Source organism: Rhinoraja longicauda, chromosome 30, assembly GCF_053455715.1.
Source record: "Rhinoraja longicauda isolate Sanriku21f chromosome 30, sRhiLon1.1, whole genome shotgun sequence".
Lineage (NCBI taxonomy): Eukaryota > Metazoa > Chordata > Chondrichthyes > Rajiformes > Arhynchobatidae > Rhinoraja > Rhinoraja longicauda.
In genome coordinates, this window is record NC_135982.1 from 23,925,921 (window position 1) to 23,939,949 (window position 14,029).

At 40.2% G+C, this 14,029-nt stretch overlaps 1 protein-coding gene across 5 annotated transcripts in view; it reads right to left on the reverse strand.

Annotated features, from left to right (window-relative positions):
• LOC144608071 (segment polarity protein dishevelled homolog DVL-1-like) overlaps positions 1-14,029 on the reverse strand; it is a 100,224-nt gene that overhangs the window by 72,220 nt on the left and 13,975 nt on the right. For all 5 annotated transcript variants that reach the window (XM_078425357.1, XM_078425355.1, XM_078425354.1 and 2 more), the window contains exon 2: positions 3,207-3,276. In XM_078425357.1, coding sequence (XP_078281483.1) covers positions 3,207-3,276 — 70 coding nt within the window. The remainder of the gene's footprint in view (positions 1-3,206; positions 3,277-14,029) is intronic.

The following is a 14,029-nucleotide window of genomic DNA, read 5'->3' on the forward strand; positions in this document are numbered from 1 at the left end:
TCCAAGAGTTTCGCAACATCATATTTTATTTTGCTACTGCTCATTTTATCATGTGAAACTGCTGCCCTCTTCACATACCCTTACAATATGTCTTCAGAATCTCTAATACATATTTCTCAAATGTTAGAAACCCATGAGAGAATGCACAGAAGTTTCCCCAGCTACACGTACATCATTGATTAACAAAGAAAATGGAAATATGGTCAACTGTTTGCCAATCAAGAATGGGAGCAAACAGAGATAAAAGTTTCAGTAACTCAGAACACCAACAGATTCAGTCAGAGACATCACCATTGCACACTAGATGTGCTTCAGAACTGCTACATGTCAATTGAAGTAAAAACATTAGGACATTCTGTTTCTGCAAAACAGACCAATTCTAACCATTAATCAACTCAGTAATTCACCAGGCAGCCTTCTGGAGCCATTTCTGCTCTTATTTTAGACTATGTACGTAGTTTTTTGGCATTTCAAAATACTGTACCAACATATCATGGCAGAGAGCAGAGGGATCAGAGTGATGACAATCAGATGGGGCTGGAGGGTGGGAGCTGGAGCAAGGAGAATCAATAGCATGATCAAGAGAGTTGCTATTTCCTGCTAAGGAGCCATAAAAAAAATCAGAAGTAGACACAAATAACTACAGATGCTGGTTAATACACAGAAAGATACAAGTGCTGGAATAACTCAACAGGTCAGGCAGCATCTCTGGAGAACATGGACAGGCAATGTTTCAGGTCGTGACCCTTCTTCAGACTGCTTGTGGGGGGGGGGGAGAAAAAAGCTGGAATTGTGAAGATGAGTTCAGAGGGGCAGTGATGATGAGTCTGCAGGGGTAGTCCTGTTTGTAGATTTTGGGCAGGAGATAGAAACAGGCAGTGCGATCTGGGGAACGATAAGATTGGATGCTGTGGAGAGATAGCAGAGGGGATGAAATCAGCTTTCTTCTCCCCCCTGACAAATAGTCTGAAGAGTGTCTTGACCCGAAATGTCGCCAGTCCATGTTCTCCAGAGTTGCTACCTGACCTGCTGAGTTACTCCAGCACTACGTGTCCCTTTGAGCCATAAAATATCCCTTTACACAAATGAAAAGAACCAGAGTAGTTATCCCGGATGATCAGACCGGTATTTATCCTTCACTCAACATTACTAATTCAAGCTACCTGTTTAGAACATCACATTGCTGTTGGCAGGAAGTTGTTGTGGACAATTAGCTGCTACATTTCCAACATTACCACATTCCAAAACCATTTCATTGGCTATACAAAGCATGAATATACCCTGAAAAGGAAGTCAAAGGCACCTTGCTGATGAAAATCTTTTTCTTTCAGGTTATCAGTATTGTCTCTCATTGTAGACGTATCCTCCACATCAATGCTGATCTTTTTATCTAGCTACACTAATCCTATTTGCCCGCATTGGGTCCATATCCTTCTATGCCTTGCTTAATGAAGTACTTATCTAAATGTCTCTTAATGGCTCTCCTCGAGAAAAAGGTTCTGATTGTCTACCCTATCTGTGCCTCTCATAATTTTATATACTTCTATCACGTCTCCCTCAACCTCTGACGTTCCAGAGAAAACAATCCACATCTATCCAACCTCTCCCTGGTGCTGAAACCGTCTAATCCTGGTAGCATTCTGGTAAATCACCTCTGCACCATCTCCAAATCTTCCACATTTTACCTGTAATGGGGCGACCAAAACTGCACATAATATTCCAAATACAGCCTAACCAAAGTCTTATAGAGCTATATCATGAACTCCTGACTCTTGTTCTCAAGGCCCCTAGCAATGAAGGCAAGCATACCCCATTTGCCTTCTTTATCACCCTATTTACTTGTGCTGCCACCTTTCGTGAGCTGTGAACCTGGACTCCAAGATCCCTCTGCATGTCAATGCCGTTAAGGGTCTTGCCATTAACTGTACACTCTCTCCTTACATTCAACCTCTCAAAGTCCAATACCTCACACTTGCTCGAGTTAAACCCTATCTGCCATTTCTCACTTACTCAACAACCCAACTACATTTATGTCTAGGTTATTTATATATATCACAAATAGCAGAGATCCCACCACAGATCCTTGCAGAACTCCTCTGGTCACAGACCTCCGGCCAATATATCTACCTTCCACCACGACGTTCTCTTTCTACGACTAAGCCATAAGACCAAGTCATTATGAATCCCGTACATCTTAATCTTCTGGATCAGAAGAAACCTGGCAGGGCTCTGGGGAGTATTGTAGAGCAGAGGGACCTAGGAGTGCGGGTACATAGTTCCTTGAAAGTGACAGGTAGATATGATCAAGAAGGCTTTCAGTCAGGCTTTTAAGTGTAAGGGTCGGCACAGTGGCTTACTGGTAGAGTTGTTGCTTTACAAAGCCAGAGACTCGGGTTCGATCTTGACTAAAGGAGCTGTCTGTATGGAGTTTGTACATTCTCCCTATGACCGTGTGGGCATCCTCCGGGTGCTCTGGTTTTCGCACATGTTCCAAACACATGTAGGTTTGTAGGTTAATTGACTTCTGTAAATTGTCGCTAGTGTCTAGGATAGAACTAGTGATGGGCAATTGCTGGTCAGCATGGACTCGTTGGGCCGAAGGACCTGTTTCCATGCTGTATCTCTAAACTAAACTAAAGAAGTTGTGATGTTAAGTTACAGCTGGACAAGGCACTGATGAGGCCACAGTTAGAGTATTGTGTTCAGTTTTGGTCTCGAAGTTATAGGAAAGATGTTGTTAAGCTGGAAAGAGTGCAGGGAATATTTACGATGATGTTGCCATTACCTGAGGGCCTGAGCTATAGGGAAAGATTGAGCAGATGAGGACTGTATTCCTTGTAGCATAAAAAGATGAAAGGTGATCTTATAGAGGTGGTGTAAAATCATGAGGGGAATAGATAGGGTAGATTCACAGAGTCTTTTATCCAGAGTAGGGGAATCAAGAACCAGAGGACATAGGTTTAAGGTGAGAGGGGAAATTTTAAATGGAAACCTGAGGGGCAACTTTTATGAAACATTAACTGTTTCTCTTTCCAAAACCTACTGAGGGTTTCTAAAATTTGGTGTTTTCAATTCACATAGTCTTTAACTGTGGATCAACCAATATTCAAAGCAATCAGGAGCTATTGGGATAATTAGTTGAATTGTCCCTTCTGTTGTTGCAGAACCCCCACAAACCTGCACCCCTTTCAATTAATATTACTTACCCATGAAACCACTCTTCCATTGAAGCAAGGTAGCTTGGCATTATCATCAGAAATCTCTTCCTTTACAACCCTGCAATGCAAAATAATGACAGCATTAACCAAAGTTCAGATTGCATTTAAAATAGCAGCCCAAAAGAGACCAGAGGATGTAATCTGAATATTAGGTTTTTTATTTATAAATGCTGGCAAATATAAATCCACCATTTAATTCAGTTAATCAATTAATGTGATAATTGTATATTAATTCTAACAGATGCCTAGATACTTGCCTGTAAAAGTAACTATCAACCCAACATCATTTTCAACAAGCCACCCATACTGGAGAATCTTAGCTGCTGGGAATGTCTGGGTATGCTTGATATCTTCAAATGAAAGACCAGTGGATACAAAGGACAGCTATCAACCTCACCCACCGATTTCCCTTGGGGTTCTACTTACACTCAGTTTCACCTTTAAGTTTACCCTAAGTACTGAACCCAGAACCCATTCTCAATTTTCTTCATCACTGAAACAGGTTATAGACTGACATTTTGAGTCATAGAGTCATAATGCAGAAACGGGCACTTTAGCCCACCACATCTATGCTGATCTTTTTATCTATCTACGCCAGCCCTATTTGCCCGCATTGGGTCCATATCCTTCGATGCCTTTCCTAATTAAGTGCCTATCTAAAGGTCTTTAAAACACGGAGAGACACAAGGAACTGTAGATGCTGGTTCACAAAAAAAGACACAACGTGCCGGGGTAACTCAGCAGGTAAGGCTGCATTTTAGGATAGTCTAGTGTTGGTGCAGGAAGCCATCTATATACTGAGAGGAGCTCCATTTTGAAGAGTTAAGAAAATACATGGCACTACCCCGCTACAGACCACACTGCACATGCTATCGTAACCTTGCTCTCCAAAGGGTTGTTTATTTATTTGCTGTGGAAAGTTTATTCAAATAGATACAGTAGATGATGGTGGTAGCAGAATTAACCCTGGACACTTCCAGTTTCCAGCCCCGCGACATGGACGCTTCTGCTATGGGGTACATGCTATAGGCTTCATACAGGGATGGGCCGATGCAAGACCAATATGACCAAATAGGGCTATGCAGATGCGGCAGACACAGAATGTGAATCATCTGTACAATCCATGCCACACCTACTAAGATGCCCACTTCTTGGTGAAGAATGCTGCCTGGAAGAACTAGCAGTGGCAAACGAGAAGGCTGTCCACTTTGCAAGAGCCTGGCCGAACATTTGAAACATAGATGATGAACACGAAAGAAGAAGTCTATTCAAATTGCAAGCATCGCATTAATTCCTTCTTCTACAAGCAAGTAATGCGACCTGAGTCCAGATAAAATAGGCACTAATACTTTTCTATATCCATAACACCAAACAATTTGCACGTGGGCATTTATGCTTAACTTCCCCAACAAGAATACAATAGCCTTTTATTTTCTTACTGAATCAAGCTAAAAACAGCATTGTCACTAATCAGCTTAGTGAAACCCACATGGAACGCCCAGCTCCTGGTGATAAACATACTGTGTGCTTAAGAATTATAGCTGGTCACTGTTACTCTCAAGAACCTTAATGTCCAAATAGAAAGCAGCGCTCCCAATGGGATCTAACTGAACCTAAAGCATAACTTCCTCGTTTTACATTCTATCCTCTTTGAGAAAAAGGCCAACTTTATATTAGCCTTTTTAATTAAAAATTCATGATATGTTTATTGTACGTGAACACCATCCACTAGCATTTGGAACAAATACTTTTAAAGAAGACCGCAACATTATAACAGTTTGGATAACAGAAATTCACCCTTAGAGATTCCTAAAAAAATTGGGACAGGGAATAAAATTCACATGAAATTTATTTGAAAAAAAATGAATACACAAAAAAATGTTTTTCAATTCACATTTCTTGATGCTGATAATGCAGCTTTGCATTATGGAAAATTGCAATCTGAACAATGTTCTTGGAACACATCCCATAACTTGGGGGTCATCTTTATATGGTGCAAATACTGCATTTAATGCTTCAATGCATCAAGCCATACAAGGCATGAATCCTTTGATCGGTGTGTACAGAGTGGATTAGTGGATAGTGCTCTAACCCTCAGTTTCTGGTTCTATCTTTAACTGATTATCCAACCTAGCCATTTCACTGTATTCATTTACGGTGTTTCATTTATTGAAACACAGTAGTTTATTGAAAATGGTTAGGCATGATAATCAGTTAAAGACCAATTCAGAGACTGAGGATAAGAGCACCATTCACTGATTCACTCTATCCTTCTGGACCAAACCATATTAATGGCATTGGAGACATGAGAGACTGCAGATGTTGGAATCTGGAGTAAATAAACAAAGTGCTGGAAGAACTCAGCACATCAAGCAGCTTCTCTGGAGGCAAAGAGATTGTCTGCACTCAAAATCTCTCATTATTGCTGTTTGGTTAAATGTAATGAAAGGGTACAGTATTTCATTTTTAATTTGGAGCAGTAGATGCTTTACAATGCAAATGTGTTAATGAAAATGAAATATTAATATTATCTGCAAATACTGAAAAATAATTTGCTGAAATAACAAATGGGTGCGGAAAATAAATATCACACAGCTTAAGGGATGGACAGTGCCCTCCATAATGTTTGGGACAAAGAACCATAATTTATTTATTTGCCTCTGTACTCCACAATTTGAGATTTGTAATAGGAAAAAATCACACGAGGGTAAAGTGCACATTGTCAGATTTTATTAAAGGCCATTTTTATACATTTTGGTTTCACCATGTAGAAATTACAGCTGTGTTTATACTGAACAGCCAGGTTCACCTCCTATCAGAGAATGATTGGAGCATGGAAGAAGGCCATTTGCCCTTTCACATGAACGAACATCTAGCAATTACCACACTCCTACCTCTCCCCATAGTTCTTTAATTTTTTTCCTTGCAGATACTTATCCAACTCCCTTTTGAATGCTTCCACTGAATCTGCCATGTCCCAGATCCGCATCATACACTACATAAAAAATTCCTGATGTTACCTTTCAATCTTTTATTTTCATTCTATTCCAAGTGGTGTTGGTGGATTGAAGGTGGTTATAGATTGTTAGGCATATATAGGGTAGATAGTCAGAACCTTTTAAACAGGATGGAAATGTCAAATACTAGAAGGCAAAATTTAAGGTAAGTGAAAAGAAGGTGTGCAGGGCAAGATTTTTACACAGAGGGCTGTGGGTACTTGAAACACATTGCAAGGGTTGGTGGTGGAGGCAGATACAATCGTGGTGTTTAAGAGGCTTTTAGATAGGCACAGGGAACAGAGGAATAAGGATCACGTAGAGGCAGAGGAAATTAGGGAAGAAGATTAGACTTTATTGCCTTCCATCACAGTGAAAAATGTGGGGAATCTGCTGTGGTGGATGTTTATGTTAACTTTTATGTAGTTGTGTGTCTTGTTGCTTTTATTTTAGTATGGTTGTATAGTAATTTGAATATCATTGTACATTAATTGGTACATGTGACAATAAACCTTTGAAACCGTTGATATTTGGCACAGATATTGTGGGCCACAAAGGCTGTTCCTGTTCTGTATTTTTTGATGTTCCCTACCACTTTCAACCTTCACGATTGTCCTCATCCTTTAGTGAGATTAGAGAATTGACTTGAGTTCCTTTACCCAAGCATTGCTTAGTGAGCCTAGCTGCAAGTATTCCCCAATCCTCATCAGGCCCGTGACCTGACCCATCCCTCTCCCCAGCGTCTTCGCTTCCAAACAGGTACCCAGCTCATACTGGCCTTCAGGATAAAGATAGAGGTGGTGATTTTTCACAGAGAAGAGGTGTAAATTTTAGCGGGTTCTCTGTGAGCAATAAGTGGCTGCAGACAGAAGCTTTACCAGAGGTTTATCTCTGCAGTCAGCTCATATCAACGTTTTGCAGATACGAATGTAAAGTAAAGCTTTAGTTGTCTGGCAGACTGGGTAGCTTGTGCCCTGAACAATGCCAACGAGAAATGTTTCCAGTCTTCAGACCACAATTTCTCTCAACAATGAAAGAGTATCAGGAACAGCCTTCAAATCTAAACTAAACATTCAGAGATAAAAATTCAAATCCCTCAATAGCAATCATTGAATTCAAAATTACTTAATTAATAAACTGAAATGAGGAGAAAAAATTGTGACTGCTGATCAGGGACATGTCGGGACTGAAAGATTGAGTCTGATGTGCAAATCCATTTTAAGGAACAAACCTATATTTAATGTGTGTCAAGATCATAATGCAGTGGTTCGACTACGTAGATACTCCTTCCACCCATGCCTTCACCTTCCTCCATCAGCTAATTTCCAGCCTGTTTAACACCACTTACTCCAGCCATCAAAACAACATCGATATAAATTAAGTTGGTTATGCGCTCAAAGCTACTAACAGGCTCCATATATTGATTAAATTTGTTGCCAAGTTTTACAAAGCTCTGGTGTCTACATTATATGCTGTTAATGAACAAGCTTGATTTCTGAGGTTATGCTTATAGAGCACCAAGTATAAATCAATGTATGCATATGGGTCACATTCATTTGTTTTTGGAAATATGCTTAAAGTGATTGTGAAATGGACTGAAACAAGTGCCCTTTATGGCTTTGATCAATCAACATCAAGAGAGATAGTACTTCATAGAAACTCTGGATAATGAGTCAACACACAACTAGTACACAACTTGCAACCACCATATTTTCACTGGATCATTTCAATTCTATCCCTTTAGCTTTTAGGCATTCATTTCAGGGTTGTCCTTGAGATGAAGGCAGTTTCTGACAATGCAGCGGCCCATATTAGCCAATCAACAGCAAGACTTGAAGAATATCTGACAATATGGGAGATAAAGATTATGCCAAGTAATCACGACCTGAAATGAGCAAAAAAACATCAACATTCTTGGAGTCATTGCTGACCAGAAATTTAACTGGTATGGCCTCATGAAATAGCTACAAGAGCAGCTCAGGAACGGAGTGTTTCTGACATTCTTTCAGTTCACAACCACCCCCCAAAGCATGCCTGTCATTTGCAAGATTCAAATTTAGAGCGTGACAGTCACACATTTGGATGCGTTCAGCTTCAACACTGAAGCACAAGACACATTCCAGCACAAAACAGTACTGTGTGTTAGGTTAAAGATTCTGCCACTGGACTTGATATCCAAGTCCTTCCTCTCTTACATACTGAGATCACACTGTTTTCTAAAAAAACATTAGAGGTATTATCACAATCAAATACTGCTGACATGACAAATTTTACAGTATTATACCCAGCACAGAGAAATATGCAAACACCTCAATTCACGCTTGGTTTTGACACTAATCACCATTATTCTTTGCGAAGTCAATATCCGAATAATTCTTTGTAACAACAATGTTCAAACAAATATCCACCACCACCTTTTTCATGCAAACTAGAGATGACAATCTTAATGATAGATGACTAGCCAATGTTGAGAACCAAATCATTTCTAGTGGTCATTCATTCTATTGCTTCCTTTAAAAAAAGGCAGTAACAGGAGAAGAAAGATGCAGAAGTCCAACATGACATCAAAACAAGACAAAGATGTTCTCTGCTAGTCTCAAATATGTCACAGTTCCCTGAAAGATCAATGGCACAACTTCAAAGACAAGACGGGCTGCAACAATCTACTTTAGTGTATTGAATTGAATTGAATTGAATATTGGATTGAATACATTTTATTAGCCAAGTATTTACTTGGTGCTCTGCTCGCAAGTAACAACACGATATACAGTAGACAATGAAAAATAAAACATTATAATTTAAACATGTGAAGAATGAAATAAAATACCAGAGCAAAAGGAGGCTACAGACTTGTGGTTGTTGAGTTGAGCTACTGCTCGTGGGAAAAAAGCTGTTTTTATGTCTGGCTGTGGCGGCTTTGGCAGTCTGGAGTCGCCTTCCAGAGGGAAGTTTTTCGGAGAGTTTATGACCAGGGTGAGAGGGGTCAGAGATGATCTTACCCGCTTGCTTCCTGGCCCTTGCAATGTATAGTTCGTCAATTGGGGGAAGGTTGCAGCCAACAACCTTCTCGGCTGATCGAACAATGCGCTGCAGCTTTCAGATGTGATGCTCTGTGGCTGAGCCAAACCAGACCGATGGAGAAGGTGAGGGCAGATTCTATGATTGCAGTATAAAACTGAACCATCATTGCCTGTGGCAGATTGTGTTTTCTCAGCTGCCGCAGGAAGTACATCCTCTGTTGGGCCTTTTTGACTGTGGAGTCAATGGTGGCCTCCCATTTAAGGTCCCTGGAGATGATGGTTCCAAGGAACTTAAATGACTCCACAGATGTGACTGTGGTGTTGTTGATGGTGAGTGGGGGGAGGGGAAGGGAAGCTCTCCTAAAGTCTACAATTAATTCCACTGTCTTAAGAGCATTGAGCTCCAGGTTGTTGCGATGGATTATTGTACCTGTTCTGTGGAGTACAACAAATTCACTTGAAGCATCAACTGTGAGTTTCAACTGAAGTAAGGTACACACTCTGTTGCCAGGTATTCAATAACTTTAGAGTGACACAGCTTAAGATAACACCACCAATAACCTGAAAGTAACATGCCTGACAGCTGTTTAATAAGTGCCACAAGGTAATATGTATACACCGCACTGCATCTCCTTCAAAATAATCGACAACCTCACTCATGCAAGTGCATGAGAAAGATAACATGTTAGTAAAGAATTTGCAAGTCTAATTACATTCAAGATTTTTTTGCAGTATATGACTTTAGGGCACTGCAGATTTCTTATACATCTTAGACCTTCCTAAGGGATCTCTTTGCTCTGTATCTCCACTTTGCCTGTTCTTGCCTGCTCGCAGAACACTCCCCGCGAGACTCAGATTTGTGCATTTAGGAGATTGAGGGACCTTTTATGTTCATTATAATGCAATGACAGTTAAAACAACCCAAATATGGTGTTAATTACAAATAAATACCACTGTAGCCTTCTCCAATACCATCATTGGCACATATAGCATCTATATACGAAAACTCTTGTTCGTTTGTTTGTTTGTTCCTGAACTACAGCCAAAACAGTACATGATAGCGAGACAATTTTAGGCCCACCTTACTCACCGTCATCCCTTTGGTGCTAATAGAAGTTTCATTGAAATCGGCGTTATATTTTTAAAGTTATTCACATTTTAAAGTTTAAATCTATCTGCTAGGGATGGAGGGGGGAGGGAGGGGGTGGAGGGAGTGGGGAGGGAGGATAAGGGGGGTTGAGGGGGATGGAGTGGGGGGGAGGGGAAGAGGGGAGAAGGGGGAAGGGAGAGGGGGAGGCTGGGTGGGAGGCGGGAGGGGGGGCGGGAGGGGGTGCTGCAGGAGAAGTTTGGGCCCAAGCGTTCGCTTGGTCTAGTTTGGCATAAACTTTTCCATGTCTTCCTTTATCTCGGTGGTATTCTGGGTTTGTTGTTTATTTGTTTCCCTGTCTGCAACACTTGCAGAATCTGCATATGTTAATATCTGCAATAAATTGCCTGCTTTAGTAAATTTGTATAAAATGTCATATTTTATTGCGGTATTAACAGTAGATGTTTTGAATGGACAACTGAAGGCTGCATGAATTCTCTGGCATCGATAGCAGCTCTGCTGCCTTTTGTAATAATTTGTCTCCTAGGTTTCCCAAGTTTTGGTCTTTATCGTGCTAGCTTCCACAAAAAAAACAATTTTGGTTCTCACATAATCATGCCTCAATGAAGGCAGTCGACACTGACAATATGCACAGTAAGACTGCACAATGCACCTAGGTCAGTCAACATCTTGAACAACACAAAACTCTCTCTCATTGTTTAGTGCTATTTCCATCACATTGGCAATTCTCCTGGCCTCTTCAAAGGCGAGGTCTGGATTATTAATAAACTTGCATTAATTTATCAGCTCATCTGCATATTAATTGTTAACTCAATACATAATTGAAAAGCTTTCTGAAATTTGGGTCTTTTTAGGCCTCGACGTTACAATAATATCAGATATTGCCTGTTCTAAATACATGTAAAGAATTTGTGGCTTTGAAATATTCCTGGTAGTGTTGAGTTAGTACGAATTTAATATTTTTTGACCACCTCATCAAATGGACATCAATTGTCAACAAATTAGCAAGTGTCACACACATATCTGAACTCACTTCCTTCACCAGTAGGACTTCCTTTCATTTACAGATTATTGCAACTTGCTCTTAAGAATTCTTGCCAAAAGCATCTATGAAATTACTGGTCTGTGCCATTTTTCCTATTCATCTTGGGGCTGCTTAACGAATATTCAGAAATTATGATAATCTCACAGGTGATGTTTCCTGGGCTCCTCTGTAACCCACCAGAAACCCATTCCCCATGCTCCCAAAACTAGCCGAGGATCTGGTTCCTGCATTCCCTACCCTAAAATTCACAGAACCTCGATTCCTGCAGACCCTTGAAACTTACTGGATATACTGAAAAATATATGATGGAGTCATAGAGTTATACAGCAATGAAACAAGGCTTTCGTCTCAATTAGTCCATGTCAACCAAAATGCCAATCTACTTTAATCCCAACGGACTGCATTTGGCCCATATCCCTCTAAACCATTGCTATCTATTTGCCAGTCCAATTATTTTTTTAAAGTTGCAACTGTACCTGCCTCAACCATTTCATCTGGTAACTTGTTCCATATACATTCCACACCTGTGTGTTAAAAAGTTAAATCTTTCCACTTTCACCTTAAATCTATGCCCTCTAGTTTTAGATTCCTCTACCCTGTAACTATTTTCCCAATCACTGCTCCTCATAATTTCATATTTCTCATGGCACTCCTCAGCCGCTTTTGCTCAGGAAAACAGTCTCAACCAATCAAATCTTTTCTGATAATTCAAGCCACCCAGTTCCGGCCACAATCTTGTGAATCATCCCAGCACCTTCTCTACCTTAATCACATCTTTCCTATAGCGTGGAGATCAGAACTGCATACAATATTCCAAGTGGAGCCTAACCAACAACTCAGGTTTAACATTTAAAAAACTGAATTAAAAGGTCTTTTTGAGGAGAAACTACATTCAATAATCCATAAAATGTACCAATCCAGAGATTACATCCAAGATTATCAATTTTATTGACCATGCCAACCAAGCTGAGTTGATCTCATTTTCCAGTGTTTGGCCCACATCCTTCTAAACTATTCCTAACTACATTACTGTCCAAATGTCTTTTAAATGCTGTAATTGTACCCGCTTCTACCACTTCTACAACACACGATGCCTCAGAAAAGCCACCAGCATCCACAAAGACTCTTCACACCCCTGCAACAGTCTGTTCGAACTCCTTCCATCGGGCAGACGATACAAGGCCTTCTACGCCCGCACCTCCAGACTCAGGAACAGCTTCATCCCCAGGGCCATAGCTGCTATGAACCGGTCCTGCTGAGCCGGATGGTCACATTGCACAGTGATCCGGCACAGATCTACTTGCACTTTATTCTGTCTTAAAACTGTTACAATTTGTTTCGTTGGGTTGTTGTTGTTTAAATTAATTAAATTATTGCATCGTATGGGAGGCGCATTCTCAAACTCGTTGTACCCCTGTACAATGACAATAAAGATATATTGTATTGTATATTGTATTGTATTCCTCTAGCAGTTTATTCCACATACCCCATAACCCTCTGAAAGGTTGTGAAAAGGTTATCCTGCAAGTCCCCTTTATATCTTTCCCCTCTCACCTTAACTCCATCCCCTCTAGCACTAATAGCCTGCTTTTCCTTTGATATTAAATTATTGGACTTCAGAATAATTCATTGGATGTGAAATGTCCAAGAACGCAACCAGGAAGTTCAAACTTCAAATCTTTCATCTTTATTTCTAAACGCCCAGAAATAATAAACAAATCTGCATCTCCCAATTTTCTGAACTGATCCAAACATTAGACAAATAGAACATTAAAGTACAAGTGCATATTTCAAGGTACAAGATTCTAAACTACTCAATACCCGAAGCAACCTTATTTTGACCATAAAACAACAATGAATGGAACTCAGGCAAGTATTCTTTGTTTTTCATGTTAACGCCCAATCCTTTAACACACTAAATTGAAGTGAAAAGGACACTGCACAGGGAACAATTTTAAATCCAGCTGGTACACACAACAGAAAAAGTACAATTTGGTCCCACGCCAGCAAAGAAAAACTGTAGCAGAGCTCCACAAATCAACACTCAACTGATCCTCACAGGAGAAGGGGAATGGAAAGATCAGATTAATGCCGCAAGAAATGTTTTTTGGACATGACATGCAAAGCATCTGGATTGTGCCAAACCAGGCATGACTGGAACCTTCATTAATTTCTCAGTTAATTAACTCCCCACATTATCCAATCAAGAAAACAAGAAAGCTAGTCCAGGAAGTGAGAAAGGGTGATTTTTTTTTAATCTACATTTTTTTTCACTTCTCCAAGATAGGCAGCCTTTGTTTGCCTGAATGAAGGGAGTAGTTTAGACAACGTCTGGTGTTTTGCCATGCAGAATTGTGAAATCTGTGTTATTTTTCTGCCAATTGTGCACAGGAGTTTCTAATTCTGCTGAAATGCGTTTCAATTACCTTGCCAGAAACTAAGGTGATGGGAGGTGATTGTGCGATAGGGAAACTCTTAAAGCAAAGTACTTACTCCATTTCTTTGCTCATTGATTCCCAATTTAAAATACAGGCTGCAAAAATGCCTACCCCCAAATTGCCAAATATGTTTTAAATATATAGATCCACGAAGGCTGACATTATCTGGGTCAATTTGCTATCGTTCCTCAGTCTAACATCACA